This window comes from Ceratina calcarata, unplaced genomic scaffold (assembly GCF_001652005.2).
Source record: "Ceratina calcarata isolate Rehan_Ccalc_2016 unplaced genomic scaffold, ASM165200v1 scaffold422.2, whole genome shotgun sequence".
NCBI classification, from domain to species: domain Eukaryota; kingdom Metazoa; phylum Arthropoda; class Insecta; order Hymenoptera; family Apidae; genus Ceratina; species Ceratina calcarata.
In genome coordinates, this window is record NW_017165837.1 from 985,432 (window position 1) to 1,004,886 (window position 19,455).

The 19,455-nt window shown below is 42.3% G+C and overlaps 1 protein-coding gene across 2 annotated transcripts in view; it reads left to right on the plus strand.

Moving 5' to 3' along the window:
- LOC108626634 (ras-related and estrogen-regulated growth inhibitor) overlaps window positions 1-9,757 on the plus strand; it is a 57,059-nt gene extending 47,302 nt beyond the window's left edge. For both annotated transcript variants that reach the window (XM_026814946.1, XM_018027421.2), the window contains one exon: window positions 4,894-9,757. In XM_026814946.1, the coding sequence (XP_026670747.1) occupies window positions 4,894-5,152 (259 nt within the window). In that variant the 3' untranslated portion in view covers window positions 5,153-9,757. The remainder of the gene's footprint in view (window positions 1-4,893) is intronic.
- Window positions 9,758-19,455: the final 9,698 nt, after the last annotated feature.

Sequence of the window (19,455 nt, forward strand, 5' to 3'; positions counted from 1 at the left end):
AATCAGTTGTTTCTTCCAATTTCGCGCATGCACACCAAATACCAGAAAGTTTTCTTTTTCCAAGAAATCCAGAAAATTTTTGGGAAAACAAAGTATATAACCTATACATCCTTAATCGGAATGATATTTTAATCGATGCTTCACTTGTCTGTAATTCTTATGTAAAAGTATATTTTAATTCCGTCGCGTATCTCGAGCCATAATATTGAAAACTAAACGAGAATCATTTATAATAAATTGATACTTCCTATTTCCTTCCCAACTTTAATAATTACTTTTACCATTAAAAATCTGTTTCCGTATACGAATTACAACCAGCACCTGTACCAATCCACTTAAATTAATTCATATTCTTATTTTTCTTGCGCAACCTAAATACGAATTACAAGCTGATTTCGCGTTTACATAATAAACCGAAACATGTTAATTGACTCGTCAGTAAAAATACATAAATGTTCGTGAATTCGCCGAGGCAAGTTCAAGCTCTTTCCTCGAACCGCGAGTCAGCAGTTCGAAGTGAAATTTTCGCGATACTCTGGAAAATGGAGAGGATGTTTTAACTCACAGTCTCGTCGGTCTTACACGTGACGAAAGTGTGATTCCGCGTGAAATTGAATTTGGCACGAATGCTTTCGCTTATCCGGCGCACGAGAAGCCAGTGACACGTAGGTGAACCGGATATCGATGTCCCTCGTAGGCTGTAGCCCTGGAACAGGAATTTCCTTGGCGATCCCCGTAGGAATGCGGATCGTCGTTAGCGAAGACACGTTTCCCACTTTTTTACTCGTCGCTCTCGTTCCTGTGTTCATTTACCAACCTCTCTGCATACCGGCCAGCCGTCCGATAGATGATCTAACATCCACGATGATACCGTCACTAGAATCATCTCGCGTTTCTTTATCGATCTTCCTAGTCTCGCTCTCTGATCAATCGTAGCGCGACGCCGAGCAAATAAGCACCGGTCAGCTTCACGCAGAGATCAATCCTATCGCCACGCGAAGGATCGAACGCCGCGAGTTCAGATTCATTCTTCTCTTCACGCGTTCTACTCTTCCTCCTTTTCTACGAATCTGTCTCGTCATTTACCCGTAGCGTCGAGTTGTCTCTATCTCCTGGGATCGTAGATCGATGAGTAAACAATCAATAATTCGCACTGTCAGCTGATCGGGGACAACTCACCGCAACCTCAGGGATGTAGGAGATGAAGATCGTCCCCGCGGCCGATTGCCGTGCGTCACGGAAATCCGGGCAAGGTCGCGAGTTAGATCTTGAGAAAACATTATATCACTCGTCTCGTCGACAGTACTGGAGGATACAAGTGGGAGGAAATACAGAGGTAGCTATTTGCCTGACGTACGACACGAGTCTCGCCACGGGCAATTTAGATATTCCAGTTAGCATGTCCTCTTAGCTTTGGACGCTAGAATACGTCCGGTTGGACCGAAAAACGTCATCTTACGAGTCAAAATAACGGCTTTCTCACACCCTGACCGGTTGAGATGTGTGGAAACCTCCAATTCGATCCCCTGCTGTCGGAATGGACACCGGTCCAGTTCCAGCTCTCTTTCCTCATAAACTCAGAGTCTCGCTTTATCTTGCTCTGTCCTTCATTTTAATCTGAATCTTCTTTTGATAGCAGAAGATTGATTGACTTTTTATTCATATTTTTTCGAAATTGGCAGACACTTTATTGTTATTAATTTTTTCGCATTCACTTCCTATTGCTGTTGTTCTGATTTTGATAAGATGGCATACATTTCGTAATCATACTTATTTTTATTGATACATATACGAGCTTAAAGAAAGAAAGTTAAAATAGATAGAGGAAGCATTGCTTGATTCGCGTCGTGAGAAACAGTTTCAGGAAGTTGGCAAGCTTTCCAACCTTCCACCTTTCAGAGGTATCCGATGAGGTCCGTCATCAATCACCAGGGATTATCTTTCGTCACTGTGCAACCTTTTGTCTGCAGTTAATCTACCCGCTAGATTAACGTCGGGCCGGTGCGAAATACCGTTTCATATTCGTTTATGGAATTTTTATCCTATTGAATATTACTTAGTGGACCAACAGAGCCCATGAATATTGATACATGAGCATTAAAATACTTAAGTCGTTCAAAATATTTATTCCTCGTCTCGTTGATTATAAAATAGTTGCATATTTAATATTTTCATTCAATCCTTTACTAAAAATATAAAATCCGCAGCTTTGGTTTGGATTGAATTTTTTAATTTCATTTACCTGTGCATCACTGTACGTCTCATCTCATGGAATGTATGTCGGCGCGACGACTATCTGGGTACTACAGGAACGCGTGTGCATACATGTATTATAAGTACACCTAGTGGAACGAGGAAAAGATACTCTGTTCATTTTGCAATCCGCGCGTTCGAAACGTGGCTTTCCAGCACGGTCGCGGTTTTCAGCCGCCGAACCAGTTTGTCAGCCGAGCGAGCGGCGCGGCGAGCGTATCGTGGCTCCGAGGGATTCGCCAGCTGATATTTCGCGATAAGTTTATCGATGGACGATATTCGCGGCCGGACACCGCCTCGGATGTATCTAAAGCGGCGATAACTCGTTCGCCGGGAGAGTGGTTTCACCGGCCCCGCGGCCGGCCAGCCTTCCTTCTAATCTTTATGAACTCCATTAAGACGACCGTGCCGGCTACCGGTTCGGGACACGTCGCGACCGCCTGTCTCTGAGCGAAACCCATCCGGAGATCTTCCATGTGATTCGTGTAAAAATCTCTCCCACGTCACGAAATTTCGGCACACGCAATCGAAAAAGATTGTCCAGTATCTTCTCGCAGTTATTTATTATCTGCTTTTTAAGTCCTCGATTCAGTAGCTCTCGATTGACGGCGTTAATCGTGCAGTAAATTTCAATTAATTCGTTCTCGGGAATACTATTTGTAAAATTTCCATCCGGTCGATCGTTACAGATCGGTGGCTTGTTCTGCGATAACTATTAGTAGTTCTTTGTATGTAGCCTTCCAGGGTGTCCTTTTGGAGCGGCGTTTAGTTCGTATCGGAAACGCGCCGCGCGGCTGGCGCCAAGTAGAAAGCACGTGTCTCGCGCAAATGGAGGAATAAGTCGCGCCGCGAGATATGTAGGTGAACAATGTTTTGATATCGGTTAGTGTTTCTGAGTCTATCGTTTGAAGGCTTCCTGCGTAGGCATTGCTACTGACGTTGGCTAATAGATATTCGAAATCTATTAAATACCATAGGATAACAATAAAGACGACAGAGTGATAATTGAAACAGATTAGTTTCAAGTTTGTGTTGTGCAGTGAATTTTTGCTTCAGTTCATCTATTCTATTCTGTCTAATCATCCTGTCTTCTCTGGGGAGACAGCATCCGTAGAATCGAGCCAGGGAAAATCCCCTTAGTGTGCAGAGGCGCCAGTTAATCGTCGGGTCATGCAAGTTTCCATTAGTCGAGTCAGCGCGAGGAATCTCTGGCGATTTGTTCGAATCTTGGTGTAATCCGGTCGTCGCGCCACAACTCTTGTTCATCGTGGCTTAAAGGTCGCGTCGTTTCGCCAGCCAGCAAAATGTCGAGCCTCTCCCTTCGTCATACCTATTTCTTTCAATAAAGATTACACTGTTTTCTTCATAATTGAATCTAGACAATCGATCCGATGCATATCTTAACACGGGATCATTTTCATCGTACGGTTGAACGTCCTCAGCCAGTGATTCTTTAGTAAATGCTTGTAAATAAATTGTAATAACGAGTCGGGGTACATGATGAGCGAGAAGAGTTGCGAAGTAGGTTTCTCAGTAATAAAATAATAATTACGACATGTTGCTAACGAATCGCGCATTCGATTTCCTTCCTCGAGGGAAGACGAACCGGGCGCGGACGGGGGAGGCCGAAAGGGGATGTTCGATCGTGAGAGAGCGCGGGAAACGGCAGGCAGCCAGCTCTCGAATCTAACGCTGTTCCTCGTAAAGCAACGGATCGCCTCGTATAAAATAAAAGGGGACAGATTAACGGCCGTGAACGTCGTGGGGTCTGCACTCCCGCTCGCCTCGCGTGTGCATGCACGTACGAGTCTCGTGCGCGCGATTAGACGTGTGCACGGCCCTCCCACGCGACTATACGTCCTTCTTTCTCTTTCCGTCCGACGCTCGGAGGGTATCGTGTGTTCCCGCGAATTTAATTGCCACCATAAATATCGCGGGCCTTCCCCCGTTGGGTAACGCTGAAATACGACGAGCGCACCGCGGCCCTAACCCTTTCCCTACCTGTCGAAACGGTTACCTCTGGGGATTCGTGATGGATGAAAAAGTGGATCGTTCACTGAGACATGTTGCCGTGGAAAAGCATGAATTTTGATGATGAGCGAACGTTAAGTTCCACGTACGTGTTTTCACGATCAGTTCTTACATTCAGCGTCCCGAGTATTTTCATGCTGATTTAATTATAATTCGTTTGAAAATAATCAAAATTAAACAGCCGTCAATTATAAATCCAGACCTGGCTTGATTCCAGTGATCCGTGTTCTTTATGATCGCGTTCACTCACCTTCCTGTACTTTCGTTCGACCGGAACACGTTGTTTGCCAAGAAGTCGTGACCCGTCCACTCGTTTTGATCCCTGTTCCGCTGACCTTCATAGCTTCCGTTCATCTGCGACCGGAAGCACCGGGAATTTACGGGTTCCATATGTTGCAGAAGATTCGTTACCCTCCGTTTCCTTTTCATCCTACCCGATTTTTGTAATCGCAATTTTCATCACGATCTATTTGCGATATTCTAAAATTAAATGTGTTGTCATTCGCGATCACTTCCGTCGCACTTGTTCACGATAATTGATTATGACTAATCAGTTTAATTTCAAAGGTACAATGCTTATAAAGCAGGACGTTAATTATTCTGTTGCAGAGAAGTATGCGTGGACGAAGGCCAGCAATTATCCCTCGCGCATGGCTGCCAATTTTACGAGGTCAGCGCGGCGGAGAGTCCCGCGGGTGCTGCACTCGCGTTTCAAGCCCTCCTCAGGGAGGCGAGGTCGGTGCAACTGCTCCGAGCTCTCCCTATTCGCCGGAAGTTGGGCGTCCACTCGGTCTCGAGGGTGCTCGGCACGATATTCGGCAAGAACACGACGAAGGACCGGAAGAAGAGGCCCTCGTTGAGTATATGACGCCTCCTCTGCGCCCTCCTCCTCGGAGGTCGTGACGAACCCGGCAGGAGAACCGACGTGGTCGTTCTCAGCAGCAACGTCTACTCGAACCGTTGACGAGGACATGGAAATTGATCGTCCATGCAGAAATGAAGCGAAAAGCCGACTTTCTTTTTGAACTAAAGAAAGGGTGAAGAATGTTTTCAATGTCCTCTGAGTGCAGCAGTTCATGGAGTTTTGTTACAAAGCAGGAAGACGTTGTTCGGTGGTTAAAGGTAAAAAGATCTGTCATCTCTCGTGAGAAACTACGAATCGCGAACATTCGACAAACCGTCCTTGAACGAGCGACATTTGTCGTCCTATTGAGTAAGAGTGAAAGTTCAAGGGAGCTCATCTGGAGGGGAAGATATTCGAAAAATCGAAGGGAAATAAACTTCCTAACTTATTACGATATGTACTTATATCGAAAGCTTTACTGTTGCTCGGTAGAACAATGTTTGGTTTGTGGTTACTCAGAGGGAGGGAAGAGGGTGCAGGAGGCGTGTATCCGTTTGTGGTGGCGTGTTAAGAACTCCGGGAGTTCGATCGGAAAACGAGAGAATCGTCTACGCTCGGATAATAAAAAGGCCGGTTTACCTGACATTTGCGTGAGATACCCGCGCGCAGAAAGACGTTTTCGTTTGATATCCGGCGGAGACATTCGTGAGAACAGAGAATTGAGCGAACCGTGTGAACGATTGCCGTGGAAACGGCGACGAATGATTCTGGCCTTGTGAAATAGGGCCAGAAAATCGAGAATCCGATTACCCGTTTTTATTGTCTTCGTTCGTCGCGTATCCTATACTCGTTTCCTTCCATTTTCTTTTCCACTTCTATTTCGTCTCCGTTCTTAGATTTGTCAGCCCAGAAATTCCAAAAATTTTGGAACTTTGTTAGAAATAGTTTTCTTCACTTTTTTTATTATCATTTATGGTTCTCGAGATATTTCACGAAAAAACTTTCTTTAACGATTAATTTCATACTTATAAAGTGTACTATGACACGTACAAAAAGTAGACGTAACTTATTTCGCTTGTATGTAAAATTTCATAATTTTTGGAATTTTCTTAGAGAATGAATCTTCTTCTTCAGAGATGAAACTTCGAATGTTTCTGCCCGAGTCTTGGCGATTCGAGCGACGCTGTTCCTGAACGTAGTAGCTTTAAGCGTGACCGGATATTGAGGGAATTCTCATCAGGATGATCTTTTTATCAAGAAAGATGTTAGCGTGATTGGAGTGTGAGAGAGTGCGAGTTGACTGTTGAAGATCTTGCTGCTCGAACGAGGTAAGTCTTGAATGAATTGTACATACTTACGGGTATTCAGAATAGTTGGAATGTTCATTTCTCTTTGTACATGTAAAAGGTCCTAGTTCCTATATCTATCGAATAATTTATGATGGATACAACAAAAATAATTTTGATGCATTGATCGAATTAACGTTTTTTTATTCTTGAAACGATAATAAAAAATCGTGATGAGTTCGGTGTAAATTAAATTATATAAAATCGCAAATCGCTTTCTGGCTAAGTGACTTGAAAAGTGTTTTTATTCACTTCGTTTACATAGACGTTGATGTTACCTGCTCCTAACGTATTTTTAATGTACGTATGTTTCTTAAATAGAAACGTGAATGAAATCGTTGGTAAGTTTAGTTTCGCTTAACCTTTCAATGATCTCCTCAGATAAAAAAGAAAAATTATTGGGTTAAAGCCAAATAAACGACTTAGGACTTGGAATAATAATTATGGAGGGCAAGTTTTCTATCTGTCGTGACGCACGACGATTAAACGGTTAAATGTGACACGTGTTCCGTTTTATTTTACCATAAGTACGTGTCGTAAACATTTAATGTCTTTCGGAGCAAAGTATCTCTATAAAGTCATAGTTGTCAATTTGCATTTCGCATCGTTTATAATCCATTCGCGAATAATCGTGGTTTTCATTTCATTTTAACATCTATAGTAACAAGTGCCGCATAGAATATCGACACTCAATTGCTTGCAATGATACTCAAGTTCGTTTGTTAGTAGAACAAAGCTTTCAGTTTAATCCATTGAAACGATTGTATGCACCTGATGAGAGAATTCCACATATTATCGGTCATTTTTTTAATCGCACTCGGTTTGTCACCGAGGGGATGCGATGAGCTCGATCGATTCTCGTCTCCCTGTTGCGGAATCGGAAACGAGTCGTACTCGAAATGAAACCCGAGAGTCTTTCAAATTTTGCAGTCTCCGCAGAGCGAAGAACGTTTACTCGCGCGGACTACGCTGCATTTCGCGTTCTACCATTTAGAAAGATAGAGGATCACTCGTGATCGAGTGAACGTTGGTGGAATTGATCGACGGTCGCGAGACGAAGTAATTAATCACCTGCGCTCGTACGCAATTTGTTAAATATTATTCTTGAGATCCTACGGTGGCGTTCATAGTTCTTGTTTCACGAACACAGATTGTGTTTCATTATTTAATTCGAGTGAGTGACAGCTATTTTATTAAATCTCTCTTTTCGGATTTTCAAAGGAGAGAGCGACTGAGGGAGAAACAAGAATTCATGAATCACACTTTCTGCTCCCACGGTTCTCCTCGTCTCGGGCTGTCGATGTTCCGGGGTACGAGCCCAATACCTGCGAAACAAAACGGGACGCGGGTCTCCGTTTCTCGAGATCGAACTTCCGGTTTTCGTGTAATCGATTCGACAACCTTAATGTTCCTACTGAAAGTAGCCTAAGTGTACATAGCACGTTACATTCACCGAGTGTGGAAATCTCGAGGATAATCTCGAGGATTCGTTCGATGCATTAGATTCGTAAGATGAAACAAGTTACAGGAAACAGGTAATGCAAGAAGGGTCCAGTTGGGTTTGCTGGGTCAGCGATTGTGCTCTTACGTTCAGACGGATATTGAATGCAGGATGAACCAGAGTACGTTCAGAGTGCAGACATAAATTATGCAATATACACGTGTGTATATGCATTTGGGACGGTATCGTGTGTGTCTGTTGATAATGGTAATCTTTGTACATATGCATGTATGTATAGAATATGTGATTTAGAAACAGGAATCGAAAATCTGTTAAACATCGATTGTGATACTCTCACGACGAGATAAATATCCAAGAGTATTATAATAAAATCATGTATTTTCTCTGCCTGATATAGTATTGGTATTACTAGTATCAGCACAGAACTGTATAGAAACACGGAACAAATGTATTATTGCTAGAGCAATATTATGATTGAACCTGTAAATTACAAAATTCTAGTACAACACCTGTAATCTATGTGTCATAAGGTGTGTTATCCTGCGTTCAATATGCGTTTAGGCTAAAAGTATCTCTCGTAGCGAGACTTGCGAATCTCAGGAGTCATTCACGCTCAGTCATACGTGATAATTTAAATCTGTGCTGTCTAAATTCTATTCTGAAGCTTGGGAGGTAATCTGTTTTCAAGATTCTTGCTTACAATTGTCTATTTTCGTACAGGCTGAGATGTCATGCGATACATTTATGGATTTGTTAACTTTCTTAATATGACGTGTTTTAAAAAGGGCAGCATCGACTTAAATCAATGACTCAGTTTCATTTAATTCGTTGCAAGTTCACGTAGTTTCCTTCGTCGACGAAACAATCTATAGGTTGAAGAATTTTTTTATAAGAAAGTAAAAGAGAAAAAAAGATCGTTTTTTCTACGATTATACACAGTAAGCGACTTAGATCGAGTTTTTAAGATGTTTAATTGTAAGTCATGTTGTATATAAAGTTCTTTCAGTGCCTTTCTTTATCTCTAGCGTTGTTGAGTGCACGAGAGTTCGATTTGGTCTCGCGAAGTCACCTTTTCTTAGCTTTTTCCTTATGAATGAAACGACGTGTTTTGAAAATTATCATATGTGTGAGTGTGGGTCAATCAATAGATTTTTTTTACATCACTTTCAATGTCATTAAGTGAGGAGGTTGTGTGATCTGTCGTTGGTTGGAACTTTTATTCGATTTCATCAGTTTGAAACTGCTGTTCAATTTATTTGGAAAATTCTCTTGTGAAATAACTTGGATTTACAAAATGTATCGGAGTAAAGGAATCATGAAATCAAGTCGATTCTTTAATATGTTTGGACAGCAGCTGATTATTTTCATCGCAGTTTTTCTACGCTTTTTTATATTTTTGTACCCTCGCTGGAATCTTGCATGATTCACGGTCGAGTTCCCACTTTTTTTTTTTATAAAACGTAATCCGTGTAAGTGGAGCGCTAAATATTTGTAAATACGCCAGGAAGTTGATGATCTCCACCGAACGGCTAAAATTACTTTGACGAGAGGAAGGGAAAAGGTTTATTCGCGAGCCGCGTAACCGAGGGATGAAAGTATGTGCTTCCAAGAGTGTGCCTAAAAAATAAAAAAAATCGATACATTCCATAAGTGTGCGAAATCTGAGAACGTTGAGATGAATCGAGTATCCATAAGAATCGTGAGGACGTGAGAGTATGTTATGCGATTTCTCGAATTTCTGGCCGATATCGATCGCTGTATTTTGAGTGCTAGTCACTTGTTATCGTAAATTGAGAAAGAATAAAATTCTTTTGTTAAATTTTCAGCCAATTTGACTCGCCTGCTGGAACCGATAATTCACATTTTTCCCTCCGTACACATTCCTGCCTCTTATCGCACGTGCGCGCGTAATCTTTTTCTCCCGTGGCATTCAAAGGAGACACTTTCTCCTGGGATAGTCATTCGTGAAATATAGATCTGATACGTTCAATGGGCCGTGAGACTAGGCCGTCCTTTTTCTTCTTTAGAATTAATTTAAGAGATTCACGTTCATTGAGACAATGCTTCTTTAAGCAAGTGCAATTCACGGTCGACTAGGCGGAGAGGAACTCTCATACGCAGTAAATGAATGCTTATTTTAAGTTGAAAGGTATTTTGTATCAGTTGCTTTCTCTTGGGATTTTAGAAAGACAATAGGTTCATTCATTATCTATAAATTACAAAGCTGGTTTTCTAATTCTTACAAGTACGTTTTAAACTTTGTATTATATATAGTATTATTAAATAAATTAACAAGGACGCGTACAAAGTTCACTTAAAATATATAAAAATAAAAGTTGTCTATTTTCTGTCAGATAAAAATTAATCTGTCCCGCCACAGCACATTTAATCGAGTGGGTAGAGACAAGGGTGTCAGCGAATCAGTATGGATGGACTGACCGAATAACTAACGATCGGGGCCAAGGTTTCGGGTGCAACACGTGTTTGTCAGTTGTGATACAAAAATAAAATACGTGTTGGTACGCGACGCGTGCATTTGCTTCCAACGATGACGCCGCGATAACTCGTCGCGAGTAATATCGTTTGTCAATGAAACCGTACGGCGCGGGAAAAAAAAAGAGAGTCGGACCGTCTGGATAGTGAATAAGCACAGAGAAATAAGCAACGCGGAGTTTTCGGCTTCCCCGCTGCGTGAATCACGGATCGTTAATTTTCGGTTAAAAAGAAACGCATCCGCCGGAGAAAAAACGGGGAACGTGTGCTTTTGTTCGAACTCGTGTTGCATCGCTTCCCGGTGTTCAAGCATTTTCTTTAAGGATGTATAGGCTATATACTTAAACAATGTTAACATTTTGCCGCTTTTTAGCACGTAGCTATTTATTATTAGCACTGTTCTTCCGATGTCTGATTTCTTTTTAATTATAGGAACTGCGTTTATCTAAGGTACATAAACTTTTGGGATTGACTGTATAGCCAAATACATCCTTAAAGAACTGCCTCATTAATTAATTGGTGATTTTCAGTAGATGGTAATTTTCAGTTTTTACGAGTCATTGATACATCATTAATAAATAATACCGAAATTTTGGCGAATAAAACTGCGTAATAACAGAGTTTACGCTTAACATTGGGTAACGTAATCCGGATCGATAAGGTTTCCAATTTCGTGGGTTGAAATTACGGAAAATTGGAGTGTTAGCCAGCACCGAGGCGACTTTGGTTCCCTCGTGGCGAAGCACTCGGTTTCGCAGCGATAAATCGAGCACGAACATCGTTTTATCGGCGTGCTCGGCTCGTTTGTCTTGTCCGCGACAAAATGGCATACGGCCGCGGTAATATGAGCGGTTACGTCCCACGGGGGAATTTTCTAGCGACCGGAACGAGTCCAGCACCCCTAGAAATTCTAAACCCGATCACATTTTCAGGCCTTGTATCTGTCGTCTCGTGACGACGGAGATGCCTGGACCGAACCCCGGACGGAGTCGCTATTCCGTTGCGTGTTTCGTCCCAGTAAAAGTTGTAATATAGTTTACACTGGGATTGAAAATTCATTCTCTGAGTTGAACTTCTAGTTCATTGCCACGTTAAGTTCATCGAAAACAGACTGAACTTGATAAAATACCGGATCCAATGAAATCGTAGCCTTCCCACGAATTAACCGAAGGATTTCTTTTCTGAAACCGTGCGCTCATCCTGTTGCTAATTAATGGCAGGCTGGCTCGCGATTAGAAATTCAGAGTGAGCCCGCCGCCGACCGGCAATGACCACCTGCCGATCACGATCTTAGAGGCCGCTTTCGACAAGGACGATAACGTCGTGCGACCACCGTGGCAAACGATCGAGAAGACAGAAAGGGAGCCTTACCGGTGAAAAAGAGACAAAGCTCCAGTTTGCACGGCGAAAGCGATGCAACCGAACGGTTTCCACTGGCACGGTCGCGACTCGACTCGGTGAAAACGGTGCCTAGTTTAAATAGTAGCATTTGATAAATTCGTTTCACGATCCTCAGAGCGTAGAGATAGATCGGAAATCTCGGCTGCATGGCTGGATTACCCAGTCTACTAGTTCAATTTATTATTTCTTAATTATTTGATGATTGAAAATATTTCTTTTTTTAATTCTTCCCTCTGGATAGGATTTTTAAAAGATTAAAGATAGTTCCTGTTGATGGTTTGATGTGAGTAATATGAAAAATGACTCGCCGACACCGGCGAAGTGCAACTTTGTGCGAAGCGAAGGCGCGAGGAAACGGTATTCCGTGAGGCACGCGTGCACCAGCCACGGGGATGCGGACACGTTACACACCGCGCGCCGACTGGATACTCGCGGTCGTGACTGCCAAGGTCGTAGGTCGGGCTCACTGCACCTTGCACCTTCAGCGAGGAAGGCAGAAGGAACCAGCCGCGGCGTGTCTGGCCTCGGGCGAGAGTTGAAATTTAATACATGCGCATAACTCTCGATACCCGTTCCTTGCCCGAGGGATTACGTCCCTTTGGTGCGCTCGGGTCCACCTGGGGGAACCCTCGTGTAGGTTAAGCAGGGTCCGTACTATCCGTATCCGGACCGATCCGTACAACCTCGGCATGCCAGTGATGCGTCGGAAGGAGAGACATTGCTGTAATCTTGAGTACAGAGTAGAGAAAAGCGTATAAATCAGGACGCCCGAGGGTCTGCCGGATTAGTGCTGAAACTATAGATCAGACTCCCTGCTGTTGAGTTTTAAATATGTACAGAGATCCGTTTTAAGTACTCGTCTAACCGAAATTAATTCGCGTCAATCAAGTATTTCTAGTTTAAATTCTTTTAAACGACGCCAATTCCGTCGAGAAAAATATAATATGTCATAAATTATATAAAAGAGAATAATTTATAAGCTGTTGAAATGGTATTTCCATTCTTTAAAGCGTTTTGATATTTTATATCCCTCTGGTATATTGCCTACCGTTTCTTTCTATAATGGTTCCTACAGGTTCAACTTTGTCATACTTGACAAGGGTTGACGATGAGGTCAGCTTCGGCCTGAACAATCAACCTTCAGACTGGTAGAAGTGTCAGGTAGCTACACTTGATTTCCATGCTTTTGTTAGCTGTAGTTGGAGGGTCAAACAGATAGACTGATGGACTCTGGAGTTTTGATTTGGTAGTTGACACGTGTTGTTTAAAGGGATTGATGAATAGGTGTGTAAAGGATGTTTGTGTTGCGAGAGATTAATAAAGAAGATTGATTTGATATATTTAAGTGATGAAGGATGTAGCTCAGTAATTTTAAAGAGAAGGTAGTTATTATAAGTTGGAATTATATTCGGTATAAAATAAGTACAGATGAAGCAATGAATGTATAAAAAGTTGTTGGCTTCGTGGATGCCGAAGTTATCAGATTCCTCCAGATATATCCTGTTACCCCCGTGTTCACTTCGTATCTATCCTTAGGATACGATTTGGGAAGATTTTGTAAGGGTTATACCCGCGATCCTATCTTCTGTAGGTGTAGATTTCCGAGCAAAGAATCCCAAAGAACTCGATCTTCATATGTTCTTTTTCGTCCTCTTCATCGCATTAAAATTCGATTTTTTTTCAATAAATTCATGCAAGCCAGCAATAGAGAAATTAATTAAATAGAAAATCGTTTATTATAATGATTTGGTAAACCGAGTTACAAAAAGTCAAGTGCAGTTTATTTCGAACTAGTGACTTAAAGTACGGCCCTTACAAACTCGAAGATGGTCGAATTGTCTTTAGAGATTTAACTTTACGGTTCCAATAAGCTTCCTAAGTTATATTCAGTGAGCACACTAGTCCTGTAACTTAAAACCTCACAAAGTCCACGGTACCCATCGTAAGGGTTCGAAAACGCAGTTAACGACAGTTGGGAAGGAGAAGGGCCGACGAGCCGAATTTTCGGTGTCAGACGTATCATTAAGGTAAACGCTCAGGCCGGTTAAGTTACGAACCCTTTTCTCGCCTGGACGGTGTCCACGAATGAACTCAGTGGCTTTACATGGGGATGAGAAACGACCTGCACCGTGGCGTGATAAATCAAGCTCCTGGGTTAACCGTAAACGTCAGAAGCGACGGGCTTCGTGGACGGTCATTTTCAGCAGGTAATCGCGGCTGATGGCCCCCGCTCGGGATTCGTTGAAACGAGACGAACGCGAGTGTCCACTTCCGAGCCGAGAGAGACACAGCGTCCCGCATCCACGTGTCTCAAACCGGTGGAAAACGCGATTTATCACTGTATTAACGACATTGTGGCTGTTACAAGATTTACCGTCCAACCACTGCGTGTCATTTATGTACCTATCAGATTCGATAATCTAAAAATCTGATCTGGAGGTACATAATGACTCGAATGTGGAATTAATATCGAAGTTGTATGAAAAACGATAGATCATCGTTGAAGATAACGTGTAAAATTCACTTATTGCGATCCAACAAAAGTGTAACACGACGCTTAACGCTATCAGGGGTTCGGTTAAATAATTCAACGGCAGTTTCGAGTTCGCAATCGAACCGGATGATAAAGCGTCGCGATCCGAGGCCGGGTTCGATCGTTTAATTGGCTTGTGCAGGTGCGTCCGTGCAGCCGCATTCCACCGCGATAAGGGAATCGTGATGTTTGCGTGTAACAAAGCTCGTCAGCGAGTCGGGTGACAAGAATGTCAGATTAAGCCGTGCTACCAAAACCCGTATATTTTCTAGCGGTCGCGAAAGGCGATAAGTTCGCTGCCAAGCATGCTCCAACGCCAATATTTTGTTAGCCGCTCGCTCCGAAGCTGGTTTGTACGTCATCCCTGGGAGAATTGACCCACTACGAACAATATCATCTATTGACGTAGAATGGTCGTCCAAAGGAATCGACTTTATTTTCGTTTCGCAAAAAGTATTTCATTCAAATAAAAGATTGTCGTCTATGGACGTAAAAACCATTAAGTACTTCTGCCTATGGAGGGGATAATCATGACACACGTGCTACGCAGTGGGTATTGCAATATTTGATCAAGGCTTAAAAGACAAACGTCTACTCTTTGTTTAATAACGAAATGAAATACGAGAACAAGGAAGATGAATGTGAAAGATGGATTTGATGAAAAACAACTCTTGAACCTGTTTTTACGACGCCACTGATAAGACTGATTGTTCAGAAGTTTGCAGTGCAATAATAATAACAACTAGAAACGCTGATCAATTAATATTTGCTTAACACTAGTATAATTAGGCAAATGCATTTTTTCGAAACTTTTATTGATACAATTGTTATTCACCGTTCAGGTCTCTGTGTCACTATAAAAACGTTGAAAGGTTTCTCGTTTTATAATGCAGTCACGCGGTTAACGTAAAATAAATTTTGTCCGCGGACTAAGCTTCCGAGAAGACTGGATCAGCTATAGGCATTGTTTAAACATTCGTCGCATTCCGTAGGGATCACGGCGACGTACGTCACTGGGATGCAATCATTTTCTCGGGAGAAGATTCTCAGAGACGCAAGGAGACAAAAGGCGAAAGGAAGTCGATCCAACGATTATCTAACGCGGTCGTAAATTTAACGAAATCGCCGCCGTTCGATGAATCAATTTTCCGAGAGCCTGCCAAAATCTAAACACCGTCGAGCGTCGAACTTGCGATTACCGCGAATCTCTACTCCTCCGCCGATCGATTCTCGCGTTCCGCGATAAAAGGGGCCTACGTGACCCGTTCGGGAGCCGCGTGATTCATCGTGCAACGACCAAGTTTGCCATCGAGTTGCCTGCAATTATATACGTCGAAAAGAATAACGTAGAACGATGCCAACGAACCCGTTTGGCAGACGATCTTTGTAAAAAAAAAGGTTAAATATAGATCGCGCGTGCCAAATATAGTCTCCGCAGTTTCCTCGATCAGAAGAACTAACGAAAATAAAAGAATCAGAGATACAAAAACGTAAAGGAAAGTGAAAAAAAGAAAGCAAATAGAGGAAGCGAATCAGAACCGAGTATTTTTAAACGACCGAGAACATTATTTTAGAGAGTTCTGAGTCATTGAAAATGCAGCTCACTGTATCTATATAGAACTATTATTTAGTATAGACATGAATGACCAGTCCGTGCGGTGAGGCAGCGAGCAATGCATTAGGAAAGAAACGCGAACCCTTTATTCGTGCTTGTTGAACGTTGAAAACCTGGTGTTTCGAGTAAATTTAAGACAAATGTACGTAGCCAGTTGGCGGACGCTAATAAACGGCGGGTAGATAACATAACACTAAATCAACGGGCGGAAGCGAGAAGTACGCGTGAATATTTCTAATTAACGAAGCATTAACCCGACGGTATGGGTCGGCTTAATAAACACGCTGGTTATTTCTGATCTCGTGTCGCAATAAACGGCACTTTTTAATTGTTAGTCTAGAATTCTGTATCACGTTGATTGTGAGTAGCGGCCGTGATTCCGGTGACAGCAGGAACTATAAACTCGGTGACGTGAAATAATACGTCTGAATGAAAAACATCTCACGAAAATACGTAATTTGAAGCATGGGAACTCGTTACTTTAGATGAAAATATAAATCGCGGCGTATTAATGGAACTCGTTACTCCATTGTTACGTAAAATTTAGAATGCAGTATGTCTGAATTTAAATTCCGTATTCGTGAAAACGGTGAAATTAGTCCGGTAGTTTGTAGAAATTGCTCGCATAATTTGCGAAGCTGACACACAGGATAATGAGACTCTTACGACGACTGCAAAAGAGACGTGATACATAGGAATGATGTAACGTCATGCGGTTGACTGTGAGAGAATCAGACGAAAAAATATTATTTTAATTGCCAGAAAGTAGCACGAGATGATTATACATACATAACATATTGTATTATCTTTTTATTTAAAGAATTAAAAAGTTACTTTAGTAAAAGCAAAATTTCTTACGGGAGGGGAACAAGAAATTACATACAAGCATTTCACTTTTACTGCACTGTACATCACATTCGTGTTTGTTGAACGAATCGATTAAAACGTCAATACGTCGCAGTAAAAATGCCACACAATATTTATTTCGTTATTGTATAATAATCACAAAAGAGAGATCATTCTGGCTCGCAGTCAATGTTCGGTTGTTCAACGATCCCGATCTGAAAATAATCCAAGCGTTAATCATAATCCTCGATAAATAAAATCGTCGAAAAGATGTATGAATCGCAGGGAGCACAGTAGTGCTCGATTATTTTTCACATGCGAGCAGGAGATTTAAGGCACGGCCAGGAGTCACGGTAGGTAACGAAACGAATATTTCTGATTCGCTCTTGGTTACGCGTAACCAAGGATCAATCTATTAATCGTTCGTTGATCGCGCGGGACGTTTTAAAGACGATCCTGGTCGCGATTCCGCGGCGCTTCTCGAAATACGTATCCGGTCCCGGCGCGGTTGGACCGATGTTTTACGATCGTAAACGGCGCGTAGGTGGCCGGGTGAGGAGCACCGGGAGAAAATACTAGGGCGACGACGAGGAACGTCGAACGGTTCCCTCCCTCCGCGCTTCTTTTCCACGCGTTCTAACAGAGTCTCTCGCGAGAATACTCGTATTCCTGATCGTAAAATTAGAAACACCGCGACGCGCGACGCTCGGCGAGGCGCCAGCTTCTCGCTCGCTCCAATTCGCTCTTTGACATTTTCGATGATAACCACGGTGCTGTTCTCTTCTGTCTCAGTTTACAAACTATCGTTTGATAGAAGCGTAGAATATGTCAGACGTACTTGTGCGATCGTAGATTGGAAATATCGAGGACCGTGCATATTTATTTTAAGATAACTGCCAGAGAATCGATTTATTTCTATTGTGAAAGAAAAGTCTGCTTTTTTTTTAAAGAATTTGTTTTTCTGCTTTCCTGCATGCAGAGGTCATATTTTTCGTGATAAATATATTGTAAAATTTAGCTTATATTCATATATTATTGAGAGAGTATATTAAGAATTGTTTAAATGTAAACTCTTATTTTAACTCGAACGAAGGCACGTCGTAAATTTATTGACGTCTGAATATTTTTATCTACGTCACTCGTAGATACATATAACAATTATGCAATCCGCGTTAATGCGTGTACATTGATTTTTGATTAGAGGGAACACGAAAACTATGTCTTGACATGTGATATAACATAAAAGGATTAGCATTCGGCAGCATAATACAAACATTACATACATGCAGTCGTCTAACGTTTGCGAAACACGGAAGCATTTTCCGAACGAAATAGAGGCAATTTTTCAAGATACTCGATCTCGTATACCCTTCACTTTGTAAAACAGATACTCTCACCCGCGAAGTATGCAGAAACAAAACTGTAATTACCAGCGTAAGAAAATAATTTCGACGCGAAAACGTATCGGGGGTCTTTGTGAGAAATTAACTGGGCCGATCGCGTGCTGGCCCGCGTTTCACCGGGTATTAATTTACCGGCGGTCCGATACGTGCATGCACACACATTCGGTTGTGCCCATAGAAATTTGCACAATAAATCTCTTATCGCGAGAGACAGGCCTACCGGGCGGACGATCGTCGCCGGGTGTACCACCGGGGCGATATCTTAAGAACAGTAATTTTAGCCTCTGCTTTACGATAGTCTTTTGCCTTCTGCGCCGTGGCGCGGCGGCCACTATTTATCCGGTGCTCCATTGTTCGCCGTAGAAAGTACCTACCCGGTGGATAATCACTTCTAATTATCACCGGTCCAGGAGCACGATCACGATAATCGTATTTCCTGTTAAATAAAACCCGTGCACACGTCGAAACTGGAGCAAGTCGCGGTGAATTTCACCCGGAAATACATATTTCCCGCGTTGCCGCGCTTCGTCCCGTGTCACACCGATTTCCACGTTTCCTTCCCTCAGATCGTTAACGTTCACGATTATTATTTCCCATGATGAATACGTTTCTCAACTGGCCGGTTGTGTAACAGTTACCGCATCGATTGTACCCGCGTTATCGACGCATCAGCGTTTATTATAGTACCATTTACAGATTTGCTTTTATTAATAAGATTATGGATCGTTCGTGCGACCATAATTTCTACGAATAGCTAGTTACGGGTTTAGATACTTTGTACGGAGTCGCATCGGGCATCCCGTAATTCGGGATTACGGTAAAACGGCGCGTAGAAATTCCGACTGGCTAATAAGATCGCCTCGGGAGACCGAGTAAACTACCGTCTTTGCAAATGGAATTAATATAGATAATTTTACAACCCAACATTCTAACGTTACCCACATGTCTCTAACGTTATCGATGTACAGTTAGTCTCGCACACTGTTCACCTGCATTTATTAAAGTTCATTACCAAATATGAATTTTTCCGACCTTGTCTTTCCGCAACGATCATCGATTTTTGACAGAGAAAAGTTGCGTTACAAGAAATAAAAGGAGCAGCCACGATAAGGCGATGAATAAAAGCACCTAAATCGCGATTCGATTAGAAAATCGCAAACGCGAGGTGTGTTACATGCGCCGATCGGATCAAGTTTCTCCCATGCTACGCTTGTTAACAATTAATTTT